At 39.0% G+C, this 19125-nt stretch overlaps 3 protein-coding genes across 4 annotated transcripts; 1 reads left to right on the top strand and 2 right to left on the bottom strand.

Moving 5' to 3' along the window:
* Positions 1–1358: 1358 nt before the first annotated feature.
* Positions 1359–8884, bottom strand: mettl3 (methyltransferase like 3). The gene is made up of 11 exons (XM_044020958.1): positions 8239–8884; positions 6831–7021; positions 6267–6692; positions 5978–6153; positions 4751–4964; positions 4407–4594; positions 3744–3782; positions 3531–3639; positions 3307–3372; positions 3106–3218; positions 1359–1821 (listed from the first exon to the last, which is right to left on the bottom strand). The coding sequence occupies exons 1-11, from the start codon at positions 8339–8341 to the stop codon at positions 1707–1709; spliced, it is 1740 nt and encodes a 579-aa protein (XP_043876893.1). The 5' UTR covers positions 8342–8884; the 3' UTR covers positions 1359–1706.
* On the top strand, positions 8680–12707 carry ttc5 (tetratricopeptide repeat domain 5). Its single transcript, XM_044020959.1, has 10 exons — positions 8680–8723; positions 8848–8953; positions 9772–9904; positions 9991–10202; positions 10356–10506; positions 10999–11090; positions 11180–11383; positions 11801–12015; positions 12132–12276; positions 12361–12707. The coding sequence occupies exons 2-10, from the start codon at positions 8891–8893 to the stop codon at positions 12478–12480; spliced, it is 1335 nt and encodes a 444-aa protein (XP_043876894.1). The 5' UTR covers positions 8680–8723; positions 8848–8890; the 3' UTR covers positions 12481–12707.
* Positions 12708–13633: 926 nt separating this feature from the next.
* LOC122766250 (E3 ubiquitin-protein ligase CCNB1IP1) lies at positions 13634–17342 on the bottom strand. Of its 2 annotated transcripts, XM_044020961.1 has the most exons (5): positions 17290–17342; positions 15931–16235; positions 15666–15812; positions 14754–14928; positions 13634–14026 (listed from the first exon to the last, which is right to left on the bottom strand). In XM_044020961.1, the coding sequence occupies exons 2-5, from the start codon at positions 16225–16227 to the stop codon at positions 13860–13862; spliced, it is 786 nt and encodes a 261-aa protein (XP_043876896.1). In that variant the 5' UTR covers positions 16228–16235; positions 17290–17342; the 3' UTR covers positions 13634–13859. The 2 variants fall into 2 exon arrangements, with proteins under 2 accessions (XP_043876896.1, XP_043876895.1); XM_044020960.1 differs by lacking the exon at positions 17290–17342 and having other exon boundaries at positions 15931–16352.
* Positions 17343–19125: the final 1783 nt, after the last annotated feature.

A 19125-nucleotide genomic window follows, 5' to 3' on the forward strand; every position in this document is an offset into this window, starting at 1 on the left:
TAGCCATTTAAAAGTAGGATTTTCTATCTTCCATCTCAGTTCCCATAGAGGAGATGAAGCCCCGTTTATCCTCCACGACATCCTGGGGTAGTGACAGTGAAGGATCCGGAAGCCTCACTCGAGGCCCCTGCTACTTCTCCACCAAGGCCAGGCTGTCTTTCAGACACCAACTGGACAGCAACCTCAACGCAGTGGATGCCACCTGCTGAGGCGCACGAGGTGCTGCGGAGGAAATAAACGGACTCCAACGTCTAGGTTTTCCACAGACCACTCGCACTCAGAGCCTGTGGTGCAGAGCTGGGAGCCCAAATACATCACTCGTCATCTTGACATTTGATCAACAGAAGCCGTGAACTGGCTATAAATTGCAGTTTGACCCTCGGTCGTCACTGTTAACAAAGAACTCTTCATGATTAATCACTTTCTACAGAGGACAGAGAGTAAACTGAAATTTCCAGGTGCAGTATGTTAAAACTTTGGACTGCTCCATGGCGTCGGTGGATCCACTGCCCAAATGGACATAATATTGATGAAAATGAAGACATCAGAGACTTGTACAGCATTTATAACCAAGAAGTGCATTATTATCGGAGGGGGCGGCGGCTAAAAAGCTTTAGGTTTGGGTTTTTTGTGGGAAAAATGCTGTTTTAATTGAAGATGACATTATGGCCCATAGTTGTTTTAAAGCAACACTATGCAACTTGTTGAGTTTAACATTTAGGAGGGTTTATAGGCAGAATTGAGTATACTACCCATAAGTAAGTTTGTAAGTTTGTTTAAATCACTGTAAAACTAAAAATGTATTGGTTTTAATAGCCTAAGAATAAGTTCTATTGCCACCATCTTGTGTTGGCAGGTTTCTATGATATCATTTATGGTATGTGAAGGCCACAGTACAGTAGTTTCCTACCTTCATTGCAATGGTTATATAGTATTGCTTTAAAATATGACTATGAATCTCATCATTAGCAGCCATTATGTATAAAGCTTCTGTTTTTCTTTTAAAAAAAGAAGGCATTAACCCTGATTGTAGAACAAATGCATAGGGATCATATTAACACTGTGTATCATATTTGCTGGTTTGAGGAGGTTTCTCTTGTTACTTCCCTTGTTGTGGGGAAAAAAAACTAAACATGGAGTAAACAGAGCTGCACAGCAGTTACATTTCTGTCTTTATAAATATTTTTTTAAGTCCTAAGCTTCAGCTTATTCTGGCTGCTAACCTTGTTTGTATTTTTATAATTAAAACACTGTTTGCATATGATATTATGATGGCATTTTAACAAACCGTAAAGTGCAGACTCAGTGAAAATAATATCGGAATAAAAGTGTTGATCTCAAATGACTAATAAAACTGCTGAAATCTGACAGTTCCATGTTTAATCATTTGATAAAAATCAGCTATTCTAATACATGTTGGAAATATTTGTTCTTTACAAACAAAATACTGATGTTCATTAGAAATGTTTCCTGAGCTGTTTTTTTTTTAAATTGTACTAAATCTGGGGTCACATGCATAAAGGTTAAAAAGGTGATCTAGACATTCCTTTGCAGGGTTTCATTTCTTCACCAAGGCACAGACAATTTGTCTTGTTAACACAATTTATTAACATTATTATTTTAAAAAGTTGTGGTATAAAAAAAAAAGAAAAAAAAAATCTATAGACAAACTTCTCCCGACCTGCGACAACAGACCGATGACGTCATCACTGCATGTTTTTGGGTTTGGAGATGACGCCGTCAGGATAACGCTTCTTGAACCGAGCCACGACATCTGGGTCCAGAAGATGGATCCCATCAAGCTGGTTTCCAAGAGTTACCCTGAAGGAGAAATAAAGGAAAGCAGGCACAATCAGTACAAACACATACTGCAGACTCTGACAGAAAAGGCAAACAATGGTCTGGATCTGCACCTAAACAACATGCTATCTATCCTCAGACTTACCACCGTTAAATCATTGATCATTTCCACATACTGATAGTGTTTGTATTTTACCCTGCACAGCTTTTCTAACCTTTACAGCAATAGAGGCCCACGTGCTGTAAATCACTCTCAGCCAATCACATTACAAAATTCTAATGAGCATTTGGACCAGAAGTCTGGGAGTGTCACACACACACACACACACACAGGAAGAGAAGAGGGAAGAAAGAAGACTGATTGTTTCTGTTCTTTGTTGTTGATGTTATTATTGCATCTCTGTTTTGTCTTTGTGAACAGAGATAATGTAACGATATTTGTAAGCTGCTCCCTTCATCTGTCTAGCAACGCTACCAGACCTGACTGAGGGAGTGTTTGAACTCATGTGACAATAGTTTTTTAAATGTGCAGCTAATGAATTTTATTTTTAAATCTTTTTGGTATGTTGGCCTTTTTTATTTTTGAGTTAACATGAGAAAAAAGGATTGATGCATTGATACAGTCCTAATTTATAATACCTCCAGTTTAGTGTGAAAACTTACAAACAATATTTTGTCATTTCAGTTGCTGACTACACACAGACACTGACACATATTCATTGCACTGATTGATAAGAATACCATTAAACATTTTGATGTCCCAAACATTTGCATGAGGGGATTTTCTCCATCTGGACCGCTGGTTTTTAATAACTAATCCTGACATACTGTATAACATATGAGAGTAATGGCCATTCACATGTCGAGTCTAAAAATGCTTGAAAAGAGAGTGGAAGCTTGTGGGGATGTGTGTCTGTTGTGTTTGTTAATACTAAGCAACTAAAACTTGGGAGCTGCTAAGACGACAAAGTTGCTTTAACTTCATTAATTAAAAATCACATTCAACAATAATAAATATATGAATTAATTAAAAGACAATGGATTATCAGTGCCACTTTTCTCCCCCACCAGCTTTACTGTTAAATATTTGCATTATTTCAGAGTCAACAAAAAAAAACAGACATATTTGTTTGGGCCGAGTATCAAAAGGTGCACTGAAAGCAGTCGCTGTATTCCAGAAATGTGAGATATTTTCATCCTGGTGTGATGCAGACACACTTGTGTCTGATCACCAATTCAAAAAATCTATTTGCATGTTAATGGCCTGTGTGTTTTGCATTAAATGAAAGCATGGCGTCACATTACCAGTTGGGCTGGACGTTGTGGGGTCGACCGAACAACTCGATCTTCCTGGTGCCGGGTGAGAGTCTCTCGATCATGCCATAGATTTCATCTGGCTTGTGACTGGTGGAGCGAACCTGGGAGACAGCCAGCAGAGTGTAATGAAGCAAATGTTTCAGGCTGAAAGTGGTGTATGTGGCAACTGAAGAAATGATATCCACATACCTCTGCCACAATTACATCACAGTCCAACCCTCTGTTAAAACCCTGTGGGTTTCCCTTTACACCCACCTGAGGAGAAATAAGTCAGTTTTGTATCAAGCAATACAAGTTCCAGCAAGATTTCCCTTTGACTTTGTTTCTCTTGAAGCAGAATAGAGTCATACACATTAGTAAAAAACATTGTATTAGATGATTTACAAGAACAGAGATACAGTATATAAACATACGAGGCAGTGCTCCTTCCCGTGGTTCAGCCAATGGCCTGTCCTCCCAGTTCGGATAATTCTCTGTAGCTGGTTGGTTTTCACCCAAATGATTTCATCAACACGCTCGTAACTGACAGAGAAAAGTAAAGCAACATATAGACCAAAATAATATGACATGAAATAAAAATATTCCAACTATTTAATGTTTGGAGATGAACAGAAGAAATGACTTACCCCCAAAGACTGAGACACTCTCTACCCAACTCCATGGCCCTGTAAGAAGAGTCACAGGAGATGTTTAAATATGACAATCCCACCATATTTAATTTACGTTTTCTTACTTGTCAGCTTAATTTATATAAGACATTACTAAAACAGCATGAGTTAAGCTAAAGTACTTTGTTTAAAGGGTTAAACAAATAGACTAGAATAATACAAAGGATAACACAGCAGATTAAAAACACAACATAATCAGACAGCATCAGGAATAAAAGCAAGACTGAAATGACAAAAGTTTAAGTTGGGTTTAAAAGCATCAGTGGAAATAACAAGGCCTAATACTAAGGAGAAATATTTTGATGTAATTTGGAGCTGACAAAAAAGTTATAGCTTAGTTTAGACATTGGACCATGATGTTGTTCCTGTAGTGAGACGGACAGTCACATGAAAACCATCCCTGCTGATGAAAGTTACTAGATAACTACTAGATACACATTTACCTCCAAACTTTTCAAGCACACAGACAAATGGTCTACAGGCATTAATAATCGAAAGCACTTAACATATCTAATAAACTAGGATAAAATCTCCTCTGCGTTGCTTGGTTGTAAAGTAACACCAGGGTCTATGACCTGAGCCGTATTCTGCAATATTACAGCAGTTGTTTGTTTTATTTACCTGCCGGTGACCCAGAGGAAGAGGAAGCCATCATCCTGTAGGATGGGGATGTTGAGTTTTCTCATCTCGTCATCAGTCAGTGTTCCATAGGGCAGCTCCATGTGGATGTCCCAGGGAGGGTCTGCCATCACCACAGCAAATTTACCCAGGATGGAAACGTCCAAAAAGCGAATATCACAGCAGATCCACTAAAATCATTAAAGCACAAATTAAATACTACAAAAATGATCAGGAGAACAATTTTGTGGTGGGTTTCCATCCATTTTAATGTAAATGTTAATTTAGGATTTCTGATGTTTGTGCAAAATTCTTCTTTCCGCAAAATGATCTACAATCATTCGCACCTGTGAAGGGAAAAGCTTGCCGACGTTGCTGTCTACGTCGCCTGCGTGGAGGCCGAGCTCCGAGGTTCCTGCCTGTGGCCCAAGCAGATTCCCCTCAGCCTCTGGTGGGCTGTCAATCTCATAGTGGACGTATTTGCACGTGTCCATGTGGAAACACGTGTTAAGGAAGGAGCAGTCCCCAAGGCTCTCATCTGTGTGCTTGTTGATGATGCGACTGTTGTGAGAGAAAACACATCACAATGTAAAACAGCTTCATACATAAATTTTATTCCAAACTCATTAAAACTTGGGCTGCAACAATTAATCAACTAAGTAAATTGATCAACTATTTTATAATTCAGCCGTTTTAGTGGCTTCTTAAATTTAAATGTTTTCTGGTTTCGTTGCTCCATATCACAAAGATATAATTTAAATTGATTCATTTTGGTTTATGGACAAAACAAGTTATTAGAGAACATTATCTTTTCATGGTTTGGAAAACATTGTTCAACATTTTCTGAACCAAACAAATAATCCATGAATTGGGAAAATAATTGACAGAGTAGTTGATAATGAAAATAGTCAATAGTTGAAGCCCCTAATTAAAACACAAATTAAAGAAAGAAAATCTGTAGCAGTATATGTTATTTATTTTTATGTTATATGTTATTTTTAATTATTTTAATATTGATCTCAATATATTTCAGATTTAGATTGCAAGCCCTTTGTTAGGTCCAGAAAACCAAAATATTCTTACATTAATGGAGAAGCACTGTATATTATATGCATTTTACACAAACGCAAGCCACAAGATGCATCGTTCTCATATTTTGCTCAATAGCAGCGCCCCCTTCAGGCCATACACAGTATTTTTCAACACGGGAGTTGAGTTTAAATTCATCGCTTTGTTTTAATGGTATAAATAAAATGTAGCAATGATATATAGTTTGGACCTAAAGTTAAAAGGTCACAGTTATAAGACAAGTTTAAGTTATAGCAGCTTTGGGGGGGATGATAAGACTAACCCAAGGTCAATGCCAGAGGTAAGATACTGTGTTCATTCTTTGCCAGTAAGGAGCCAATCAGAGCCTGGTACAACCCAAACATAGATAATGATGGAGCAAAAAGAGGACTATGGCAGAGAGAACTTGTGTTTTCCTGACAATCATGTAATATCTTAAAAAGTCATTAGACAGATCGGTCATGTGTCAAGTGATATAAATACCGAGTATGCAGAGGAACACTAACCGGAAGTGTAACTTGGTGCATGGCTGCGGTGTGTCCCCAGAACGCACACACTCCTCTTTGGTCCCGTGGTCGCAGAACTCTTGGACCTGAGCCCGGCCACGAGACCGAAACTTTTCCACGATGGACTGCTCCTTAGCTGTGTTGGTGTTTAGAAGCTCCAGAATCTCTCTGCTCACCTACGCACAAGTGACATTTTCCATGAGGCCATGCCATCAAGCACACCTCCATTCATACTCCTGCTTTGTTTTTGACTGATAAGGTGAGCTGATCATTATATTAATTTGTTTACCTTCTTGCTCTGTTGCTCTTTTGTGGATTGTTGGTTCAAGAGGCTCTCAATCTCCATGTCCACATGAGATGACTGGCTTTTACTACTCCTGCCCTTCTTATCTGCCCCGCTCCCAGACACTGCCAGCTGACAGGAGGAAGCTGGTGTGATAGAGGTGGTGGACGAATGTGGTGGGGAGGCAGAGCTTTGTGTCGATGGTGAGAAGCCTGCAGCTCTTTTGTTGTGGGTTTGGTCCTCAGCTTTTCTCTTAATTCCAGAGCGCTGGGCTCCAGCTGCAGACCCAATCATAGCCCATAGTTTAGTGTGATCCACAGCTACCACTACTGTGGAGGAGGCGGAGGAGGACTGCTGGACCTCGATGAGCTCCTGAGCTGAGAATTTGAGCAGCAGACTCTGAATGCAGCTGTGACTAACAGCTGATTCAGACTGTGGGCAAAAATCAAATAGAAGGAATAGAATAGAAGGGGAATCAGAAGGGAATTCAAAAAATTAAAGTTAACAATATGAAGCAGCTAAATTGACCATGGACCCATAAAACTTGTGAACACACAAAGAATAACTCACATTATTGAGTTCATTTGTGATTGTGAGTGAGTCAGTAGGGAGAGAAAGACTCAGATCAGACAGATATCCCAGCAGCCTTTTCTCCAGCTCAGGATCTGGTGGTTTTTCCGTCTCCACCTGAGAGGTAGATGGAGCTGATGGAGCTGGACTGTCACTCCTGGCAGTGGAAGCATCTGTGCTGCCTCCACTATCTACATGGTGACAACACAGGTTAAGGAATAATAAGTTATGGATTTTTTTTGTACATCCTAACACAGGAACACAGTGCAGTCACACGTCAACATAAAATAACAACAATAACGTCAATGACGGTGAGAATTGCTCATTGTCTGTTTATATAGCAAAGATATACAGAGATAATTTGCATAATGGTGCCTAGTCATGTCAGTTCCAGTTGTGGAAGACCACCTGCCATGCCATTCCATGAAGGATTTTAAACACTAAACAGTCAAAGAATGTTTAAACTGTTTAAAGCTTAACAGCTTCTAGGAAAATGTTACAGATTAAATAAGAAAAAGGTTTGGTGTTTTCTTTCTCCAATAAACAGCAAGATTGAGCTGCTTAGAGGATGAGATTGAGGAGATGAGAGGACAATAGAGAAAAGCAGAGGATGACACTGAAAAGACGAGAAAGAATATGACGGACTGTGCTGCAGTCAGTCAGTTATCATCTACCGCTTTTATCCTCCACCAGAGGGTCGCGGGGGGTGCTGTGCCAATCGCAGGTACATCAGGCAATAGGCGGGGTACACCCTTGACAGTTCGCCAGTCCATCGCAGGGCCACATACAGGAGTTTTCAAATTACAGGTGATGGCAGTAATGCAGGATGCAGGTTGCTTTGGTCCCCACAAAAGCATACCAGTTTGTGTACTTGTTCTTTAGGACACAAACACGGACTTTGTCAGGCTAAAATGTGAATTATGATTAGAATTTGGCATCAACTGGTAATGAATGGAAGTCAATACCATGGTCATATCAGTGCTTTGATCCCCTCTAAAGCACAACATTGTGGGGATCAAAGCAGATGGATATCATTCACTGTTTGGGTGTTGTACAGGTGGTTTGATACCGGTGTGTTTATGTTTAATGTACAAAACCTGACGAACGCGACGTTCACCTACCTGGGTCCCCACTAAAGCTTATTTTAAGTACGTGTGTATGTGCGCGTTTAGTTCCTCGAGTGGACACGCCCCCAGCGTTTCAGACCCTAGTACTAGTAGGTAATGTTGCAGAGTTTTACACGATCTGAAACGTACGACTGAAAAGCGACTAAATTATCTAAATATGGCACCGTGGTTACTAACACATTTACCTGCAGAGTGACAACATCAGAATTGGTTGAATATCGCTTTCAAGGTCTTTAACATCAAAAACAATTATTATGTTGGCACCAGCTCGCTGATCGTACCTGTGGACAGTTGTGCAGGGTCTTTCCGCCGCCGCTGCAGCCTCTCCCGCAGAGAGTCCAGCTGCTTCTTATGCGCCTGAATGTTGCTCCATGTGTCCGACATGACGATGGGTTCCACAGTACCAAAATCACACCAACGCCAGAAAAAACACGAACTACTTCACAGTACAAACGACCACTATGCGCCCAACAAGGAGCGGGGAATGTATGGTACACGGGAAAACGTGTCGGACCGGCAACTTGACTGAAAGGTTCCTACTAAAACTAAACCAACGAAGTTTGCAGTTATATAATATGCATTAGAGAAACTCATGACAATCTCACGACTATTTACCAAAGGTATATATTTTAGGAAAATTTAAACACCGTAGTAAAAGTATGTCAGTTTTTTATTTTGTGTTCCGTTCGCTTTCATCGTCGGAATAAGTTTCACGACGGACCTCTACAGCTTCCGGCGTAGCTGAAATTAGACCCCCGTTTCCTATGTGAGAAAATCCACCGCATTTGTGTTCACTTATGAGAGAAATTACAGTTTTCTGCCCACACATTACACCGGACTTTAGGGTTTATTGTTTCTAAATTAAACTGGTGCGTTTTATTCCTCTACAGCTTCCCCAGGGTTACCTCTTTCTGCAAAAGGCGAACGCAAAAGATGGCGGAAGACGAGAAGAGTGCAGAGGTGCACACAGACAAAACCGAACTGCAAATTTTGAAGGCAAGTGCGATACATTTTTGTACGACCCTTTAAATCCACCGAGTGTCTGGAGTAGTTGTGTTTTGTTGATACTATGTGAGCTGGACACGACAACCAATTTAAACTGTCATGGTAACTGGATACCTGATATCTTACTCATAATAGTCAACCATCCTTATCAAATATGAACCTGGGCCACATATGTTTTGCAGGCTTGATTTCATCCTTTTAAATTTTAGATCTCCCTAGATACTAAAAGAAAGGGAATCTTTTTCAAGGCTTTAGAGTAAGCTTCTTAAAGAGATGGTCAAGGTGTCCAGCCACTGATTCAGAGTAGAGGATGAGATTTCCTGGCAGCATGTAAGATAATATACAGCTCAAAATAACTCCGTGAACTCCTGAACAGATAAGATCCCGATGACCAAAATATTTAACCTAAAGATTTTTACTGGTATTAAAAAATCAACTGGTAGCGTCATTCCCAGGAAAAATCATAGATACATTCAACAATAACACTTTAGATTTAAAGCAAATGTGTAGTTGGGTGTTGCTTTTCCTAAAAAGCCCCAACATGAAGAGTAATCTGTATTATACAGTATATTCTATTCTGTTGCAGTATAAGTAAACAAGCAACTGCTGTCATTTTACTGTTCTTACTGATTTGTCCATTACATTTATTAACATACATGTATATTAATGACATAATGGAGTATTGGTGTATTCCCAGTAGCAGTGTCCACAGACAGATTTAGCTGTGGGAAATGTGCCTTTGTTTTTTTTTTAACCATTATGTAAAATTCAAAATCTGTTTTCTTCTCCCTCCCTCCCTCCCATTACAGGAGCTTGTGGATGAATTGTATCATTTTAGAGATTTCTATTTTGAGACTCACAGTCTGGAGGACGCTGGGAGGAAAGAGAGTGATGTCGCACAGGAAATGGAAAAGACGCTGAAGAAGCTGGAGGAGAAAGAAGGTGATTGTTACACAACATCACTGCATCTTCAATTTGCACAATATCCCTGACCCCCAGTATATGTCATGTATTTGTGATGTGAACAGATTGCTATAAAGACAACGCAGAGTTTTTGCTGCAGAAAAGCAGGTGTCTGAATGTAGCGCCAGACTTCAGTGCTATGGCTGAAGAATGCCTTTCCCGGGCATTGAAGCTGGACCCTGACCTATTTGAGGCCTGGAACATATTGGGGGAGCAGTACTGGAAAAAAGAAGACCTGGTCAAGGCTAAGAGCTATTTTGTTGGAGCTCTGAAGAAGGTGAAGTGAAAAGGAGAGGGAAGATGCCTCATTAATCCATTCTCATGCTATGGTTTCACATAGTTAGCCACAAACATAGATTTTGGGGCTATATCCAATGACCTTGCAAGGTATTTCTGAGTGCTATTCTGTCTGTGCCTCCCACCTCTGCAGACCAAGAACAAAGTGTCTCTCCGTAGCCTGTCCATGGTGTTGAGGCAGCTGCCAGTGGCAGACTGCACCACATACGGCAAAATGGTGCTGGAGAGTGTGGACATGGCACGACAGGCTGTTCAGCTGGATGTCACAGACGGGATGTCCTGGTGTGAGTAGAGTGTCAAAATCCTGACTGAGAGAATTAGGACAATGTTGTTGTGGGTAGGTGGATTGTGGGTAGTAAAAAATTAATAATAACAAATGATAAACTCAATTGTTGAACTTCATCAGTTTGAAAATAATTAAGCTATTTACTGATAACAATTAGGGTCTGTCTCCATAAACTGTATTTGCTTTACACTTATGTTAATTTATACACAGTTATAAACTGAATATCAACAGACAATTCTGGTTGACAAGAGATGTATCACTGTTTACACAAAAATAGTTGGAAAACGTTTAGAATACATTTTAGGATGAAAATAAACTGACCGCATCTATCAAGTTTCTAAGAATGAAAATGTATAAGATGATCCTTTATTAGTCCTGCAGTGGGAATAAGTAATAATCAGCTAATTTAATAAATAATACTCAGTTGATTGTTGAGTTTGTGCTGTCCTGCATATAATTGAAAAAGTATTTTACGTTTCTGCTTTTACAGTTATCCTGGGAAATGCCAATGTGTCCATGTTTTTTTCCTGTGGACAGAATCCACAGTTGTGTCAACAAGCTCTTAGTGCCTATGCACAGTCTGTGAGTACAAACACACACACTTAAACGTAGAGCTAAAATCAGCAGTTGCTTTACACTAACAATATTTCACTCCTTTCCCACCTTTAAAGGAGAAAGTAGATGGAGCTGCTGCTTTTTACCCGGAGCTGCATTTCAACCGAGCCACTCTGTTCCAGTACGAGGAGATGTTTGGGTCTGCGCTTGAAGGCTACAGTCGAGCTGCTGCGCTTGAACCGAGCATGAAGGATCCTCCACTGAGAGAGAAGCAGCTGCTGGAGTATCTGGAGAAAGTCACAGCTCTTGCACAGAACAAGGTAGAAGAATGTGTCACACAACTGCATAAGTTGGTGTTTTTTTCTATGGGGCATAATTATTATTAATTATTTTCATATCACAAAAAAATTGGCATTGTTTGCTTGCATCCACAAGGTGGCAGCAAAGTGCAACTATACTTACCTCAGTCAAAGAACAATGTCTTTGCGAGCACTTATGTGTTTGTGAGCAGCATAACTTATAAAGTTAAAGTTTCAAGTGTAACATTTAGAAAGGTTTCAATATATTACTCATAACTATGTTTGTGTATAGTGTCTTTATTTAAGTTATTAGATTTTGGTTGTGATCCAGAGTTGAATTTATTGATGTGGAAAAATGTGCAGCCTTAGTGGAGGTTTGCTTTCTCTGAGTGCTTTCTTTCGTCCTGATAAACACCTTCAGTCTGTGTTTATCCACAGGGGAAGGTGAAAGCACGAAGGTTACGGACAATGCTATCTAACCTCAACACGTCGGCATTGGGGCCCTGTTCGTCCCCTCAGTTTCGTTCTCCAGCAGGCCATGTGGGCAGCCTGGAGCCTCGAACAATTAACTCTCTCTCACACGGACACAATGCTGGGGTGGCTGCCTTGGGCAAGGTGGTTTTCAGCCTGGCCTGTGACGGTCGCATGGCCTTGTGAGTTCAGCTTCTTTTTACTCCATTTATTCTCCTGCAGTTGATTCTATCTGTGTATAGTAGCTGAGTTATTGTTTTTAGGGCAGTATTGTAAATTCTGGACCTCTTTTCCTCAGTACATTCGGTATGGTGGACAGTGAGGAGACATGTATAGTGGTGATGGTATACAACACAGCGGACGCCTGGGGCGTTCTGATAGGAGACAGCGTTGCCATTCCTGAACCTCAGGTCAAACGACACAGTATAACACACAAGGATAAGGTCAGTATTTCATGCATGTTGCTAAGGCTTTCATGATAAATATTCGTCTGGTTGTCTGACTTGAATTTGTCCTCTCTCTGGTAGGAGTTTGACTTCAGAAGTATAAGAGTGGACTCTCCTCTGCTGCTCATCGTAAACGGAAAGAAACAAAACATCAAAAGTCAGATCGCTGCCTCAGTCAGCTACAAGCCTCGGTGTGAATGAGCCCAGTCAGAAGAGAGAAGTCCAAGAGCTTTGCTCGAAATGTTCCGTTATTTATGGAAGTTTGAAGATTCCAAGGTTTATGCTTGTTGTTTTGTAAATAGAGGTCAACATGCCACATTGTCTTTTAAGAGACAGCGCCTTTTATATTTATATTTTCTTTTTTTTTGCATTCTGTTGTTGGGATGGCACAAAGTAGTTTTTGTTACTGAATAAACTTGTGATGATCATGGCATGACAGTTTATCCTGAAATGAAAAAACTCTTGTCTTAAGCATCTTCATTCATTAGGTCAAGCTTGATCAATTTAACTTTAGCTGTTTGCCATCACATTAAAGGCTTAACTAACCTCAGTTATTTACCAACATAATACCCTTGTAGTTGAATGAGTACCAAACAATTTACATGCAACAACTTTGCTTAGGCTGGGGTGGGACTTAATTCTCCTTGATTAAATCTTAGTTGTATTGTTTCTTATATAGTTCAGGTTTTTTTGAAGTGTATTTGTATAAACTATTTATACAATATTATTTCCATGAACTGGCCTAGGACCCAGAAACTTGTTCTCACTGATGGCTGGAGGGACAGAAGAAAGAAATGATCTTAGCCACCTAACAAAACGTTAACAAAACAAAATCTACGCCTGCTTAAGACTATGATATCTTAAGAATATGTTTGTTGCTTTACCTCATACATAGGTCAACTTTTTTTGGCAGAAAACTGAAGCTTGTGAACCAAAATCCATAGAGAAACTGAGCATTTTTTCCCTGTGGGGGACAGAGGAGCTGCTGGTCTACTGCTGCCTCATTTAATAAGTTTTGTCACTTCAGTAAATCTGAACAAAGGATTTTATACACTGACTTCACAAGACAACAGATTTGAACTTAGTGACCGAGCCAGCATTGGATCAATAACACATGTTTGCCTCGATTTAAAATCGCTCATTTCCTTTGTTGCTGGGAGTAAGTGGTTTACGAACTTAAGTTTTCGAACCAGGGTGAAGTGAGGGATATATGGCTGGAATATGCAACTTCACCAATAAATGTTGCCAAATTTTACACACTACCTTTAAGCAGGTAAAGATGTTACGTAATCTATGTAATGAAAAAATCTGTCTAGTACACTGAGGATGTTCTGCCAAAAGACTGTTTACAATGTATTTCAAATTATTTTTACTCAACTTACAACATCAAAATCCTAAAGACAGCATCAAAACCTGAACTACAACTTTAGTCCACAGACATTTGTTATTATTGCTCAAGTTTGCAGCTAATAACAATAAAGCAGCTGGCATGAACACCTCCAACTAAGTTAATATTAAAGAAAAATTGGTATGGTAATGCAATGGTAGTTCAGTTAAAGTCATAAGGAAACCTGCACCTCTCAGTGCTTCTTCATGAAAGGCCGGACCTTCTCCCTGGTAGGAGAGCTGAAGTGGAAGAAGGCCTTCGCTCCATCAGACTCCAGGCAGGAGAAGAAGCGACTGTCCACATCAGGGCCCGGGAACAGGAACTGAGGGCTTCTCTGGGGAGTCACCTGTCGAGCCATTCCTGGGTGACACACAGGAGTTCGATGGACATCTTTTATTGTTACACTGAGTAAAATTCCCTGACATAGACAATCAGCTCATTGCTCCCACTGTTCTTTCTTGATGACCTTTTCCTTTGGACAAAACACCCACAGCTTTTTCTTCCTTTGTGTTACTTTACATGTGCTTCCTTCCTTTTCTCATTAATCAGCAGATGCACAATGTGACAGCTCATCATTTAATTCTAAGACACAACAGCAATTTTGAACCTTCTCATTTGTGCAAGATTACATTTATTTACATTTTCTTCCAGGCTGCTAAGGCCCATAACTAACAGTTATTTTTATGATTATTTAATGAGGCACACACCAGAAGTCCTTAAGTTTGTCCAAAAGTTGCCATTCTTGTCAAGTGCAAGTGTTGCAAGGTTACATTTATGTTTAAAATAATAATTTAATGAATTAATTTATCAAACAGTAAACAGAAAACATTTTTGAAGCATCTCACATTAAAAAAATTATGGGCTGCAACTAACGATTATTTCGATAATCAATTATTCTGATTTTCTTGATTAATCATTTGTCTGGTCCATACAATGTCAGAAAATGTTGAAAAATGTTTTCCAAATCTAAAAATGACGTCCATGAACCAAAATGAACCTGATAAATCAAACTCCTACAACCTCTCATCCACAAAGTGTGATTTGTATCAAGAGGGTACAACTTGTTGGATAATTATGTTCTTCTTACCAGCGTTGAAGTCAGTATGTGCTGGTTGTGGCATTGCATCTCTCTCCTCAACACCCACCACCATGTTGCGCAGCCTCAGAGAGTCGTACAGCCCCTGTAGTTTCTGGTATTGCCTGTTCCTCTCCATCAGTTTCTCAGACACCTCGCTGTACTTCCTCTTATACTCCTCCATCACCTGACGAATGTAAAAATATCAAAAAATCAAGCCCTAACATACTATAGTGTGTAACTTTTGGATATAAACAAATATTGTTTACATTGAAACACATGAGTTCACTCAATACTGAAGTGGTCGATCAACTTAATATAACTTTTCTGTGTTTCTTAGCACATTGGCGTTGCATGCAGGTGCTGCACAGAGGAAGGGATTAATTTCATATCATGACAAATACAGTGACATGACTGCAAACAAGTTGAGTGTGATAGTAAACACAAAGAAGCAGCCACGAAAAGTTTAGAAGTGAATTCTACTGCTCAAAAAACCTGGACAATCAGTAGTTTGACAGGATAAAAGTCTCATGTCCCCCTGCTCTACTGCTGTACACACAAATGCTCCCTCAGTCAGGTCTAATACTTCACAGACAGAGTCTGTTTTTAGAGCCTGTTTTCAGATAAAGCATGCAGCATACATATAATGTAATCCTTTCTCTTCAAGAAGAACAAATGGTGGCAGAACAATATCAACAAAAACAAAAAAGAAATCACCAAAAGTTACACACTATAACTAAATAATACCATTATTTTTTTCCATCATCAGTGAACAGGAACATTGAGCGATAATGACTGGATATTTGCTTATCCTATATCTTATCTCATCTACAATATAGCAAAAGAGAAGGTCAGAGAGCATTTTACAACACAAAATACTTAAGTTCTAATTCTATGCACATAATTGTTAGAATTGTGGTTTACTTTCTTCAGGGAAGTCATTTCCCCTCTCATGGCAGTGAGCTCCAGTTCTCTGGACTGGTTCTGCTGGTTCAACACCTTCTCCATCTGCTTCAGCTGTGCCTCAGCCCGTGAGAGACTGTACTCTTGGTACATACGCTCCTGATTGACCTTTACAGAAGAGAATTAAAAGCTAGGTGATTTATTAGAAAAGGGACTCACACAGACAACTCAGGTTCACATAAACAGAATTAAGCAGTTCATAGACATACAGAGAAAAATATTTGACCTGATAGCTCCAGAAGGCCAGAGCGCGGGCACTAATGTCCAAAATTATGTCTGGCCGTAAACCTGCCAGCACCATGGCTTTGAACTCCTCACAGGGCGACAGCTCCGTCCTCACAATGTCCAGCTTCCCAGAGAGTGCAGAGGAGCAGGCAGGGCAGGTGACAGGAGAGCGACTGAACTCACCAGAGCCATGTTGGTCACAGAAAACATGTGAGCAGGCTGTGACCCACGCAAAGCCACTCAACTTGGTCCGGCACTTTGGGAAATTACACAGGAGGGTGTCGTCGCACAGAGACATGGATGTGACTGCGTTCAGTGAGGGACAATGGACTAGTCATTTACATTTAGATGTTAATATCTACTCGGCAATGACACTTTCTGACACTGAGTTAGACTTAAAAAATTAAATTGAAAATTTAAAAGTAATCACAGTATCAGTCAGTAAAACTGCAACTGAACAATTTTATCCAATTGTTTAGTATTTAAATCTTGAATAATTGGTTTTGTATTTAATCCTTAATAATGTCCATCATTTTAGGACTATTTGTTGTCCTTACTTAATATTCTTAATAGGGTATGCATTGTCAAATTCTCCCTGAAGATTTTATGTTAGGTTTTACGTTAGGGTGATGATATGAAGTAAGTTGATGTAAATATGTTGTGCTTTTATGCAAATGAATATCTTAATTGATAAATAATTTAAATTAAACTAAATTAATTCTAATGAATTAAATTCTATTCACAGGGTATGCAGTCAAATTCTCCCTGAAGATTTTATGTTAGGTTTTACGTTAGGGTGATGATATGAAGTAAGTTGATGTAAATATGTTGTGCTTTTATGCAAATGAATATCTTAATTGATAAATAATTTAAATTAAACTAAATTAATTCTGGTGAATTAAATTCTATTCACAGATTTATTTTGGTTCACCTAGACTGTTACAATTTACATTGTTTACAGGGACCAACCTTATTCATCATATTTATGTTTTTGTATGTACAAATGCCCCATTGTGTTTTAAGTGTAAGAAATAAGTGAACAATAAGGCTTATTCCACTTTCCACTAAATTTTAGATTATTCAGATTATAGTAACAATTAACAATTAAATTATATAACTACAGGGCTAAATAGTCCAAATATGTAACTTAAGTAAATGTAAGTTTGTTTTACATCAACTGCCATGGAGTGTTAGCAATAGCAGGCTAGCATGACTACTCACGCTAATTTCTGACGTCACTGCGTTAGGAAATTAAATACACAACCGTTTTGACATTCAGAGCAACCAATTTCCAGTTAACTTAAACCTACACTTGCACTTAAAACTTAATTGTCTTTATCTCGAGAAACACACAACTTACCTGTTTAAGTTTACTTCCGTGTACAGGGAGGCGAAGCAGCAGGTGAAGAGAAATGACTGCTCTAATCTGATTGGCTGATTGTTACTGAACGTACAAAAGGCAAACTACTGCTAATATTTATTAAAATAATAATAAATATTAAGTATTAGTGCAATATTTATAAAATGCTTGGTGTTTGATATGTGTAGAACAGACCACTACATACTGTATATTTATTACTGTGCACCTGATGTTAATCCACATAAGTCTGCAACACACATCAATGCAATTTCTTATGTACAATGATTTACACAGTTTATACTGTACATTCTTCACCCATGCTGTATAAATTCTTTTTTCTTATTATTTTCTCATTGTTTACTGTTAATTATACTTTGTTTTTCTATTTCTTACCTTTACTTTTTATACTATCTGTTCTCATCTTTTAATAACCTCTGGCAGACTGAGAGGTGTAATGCTCTGTGAATTTGCCAATATAATCTAAATTAATTAAATGTACTGTATGTTTACCCGGCATCCTAAAATGCTTTTAGTTTTATTATATCTGACAAAATGACACATGGTAATGACACAGGCATACATTTTTCTAAAAGATAATAGGAAAGAATAGAATATTTAAATTGTACAGGACAAAATAAGTCGCCATTACTCAAACAGAAAACCCACTAATAAATATGAGACACACCACAATAAATAAAAAGCTTTAAAACAACAGGAGCGTGTCCTATTTTATTGCACTTAATTTGAATTCATGTATGCATAGATATGTTTTTATAAGAGTTTAGGGTTCTGGGGGCCCATGCAGGGGCACAAGCTGTTCTTTGGTCTTTGAGACTGAGGCTTTTGATGGGCACCTGTAAGAATCATTAATTTATTGTCACTAAACATGTTCTACTAATATACAAAAAAAAAGTCAGACACTTTATTCAACATCCAAACCTGTGACCCTTTGGACAAACAATGACGTCTAGCTTCCTTCAAATCAAATAATTCCCTGTCTTCTTACCAAGTTTATGCGTGGATCTATGTGAGACACCAACTTAAATATGGTCCTCCTCCTCCTCCTGCCACTTTTTTTTTTCTCTCTCTCTTCTCTTTTATCCATTTCTCCACATGGTACAGGAGTAAAGGCAGGGGGTGAAAGAGGGGCATTGTGCTGTGCAGCAGTGGATCCGGGGGTTCATAGTGAGAGAGGGGGAGATGCTCACTCAACTGTGTCCAGCTCGCCATTGTCAAAGATTCCCATCTATTCTCTGCCTTTTAAATAGAGCTCCAGTGTAAGATGCTTTTTTAATGGAGGGGGGTGAGTGAATGAGTGAGTGAGTGGGGAGGGGTTTATTATGCAGTTGGTGATAACACATGAAATACATGCATGCATGCATGTGGATGCCGTGTGGCCCCATTTGCACACAACAACCACTGACTGCACTGTTGTTGATAATTGGCCCTATAGAAATCAATATCACTGCAGTGTGTACTCACTCATTATCTGGTTAAATAAACCCCTCTGTGAAGGGAGCTGGGATCCCCCCCACATCTTCTGATGGAAACCACCTGCCAGTCAAGTATTATTGTATGTTTATCATCATTTATTAGTGCACAAGTAGTCACTTTGACTTCTTTCAAACACCTTTTCTGATTTAATTCCCTTCATACTCCATGATTGAAACATTTATATTTAGCTTTTATTTAAATATATGTTTTAATAAGTTTTTTTTTCTGGCATCCAGCAGCTGTGACAGCTCTTTGTCATATTGAAGTTTATAGCTGCTATGAGTGTGTTAAGGAAAAAAATAAAGCCAGGGGAGAAAGACAGAGAAAGAGAGGAGCAGAGAG

This window comes from Solea senegalensis, linkage group LG3, assembly GCF_019176455.1.
Source record: "Solea senegalensis isolate Sse05_10M linkage group LG3, IFAPA_SoseM_1, whole genome shotgun sequence".
NCBI classification, from domain to species: domain Eukaryota; kingdom Metazoa; phylum Chordata; class Actinopteri; order Pleuronectiformes; family Soleidae; genus Solea; species Solea senegalensis.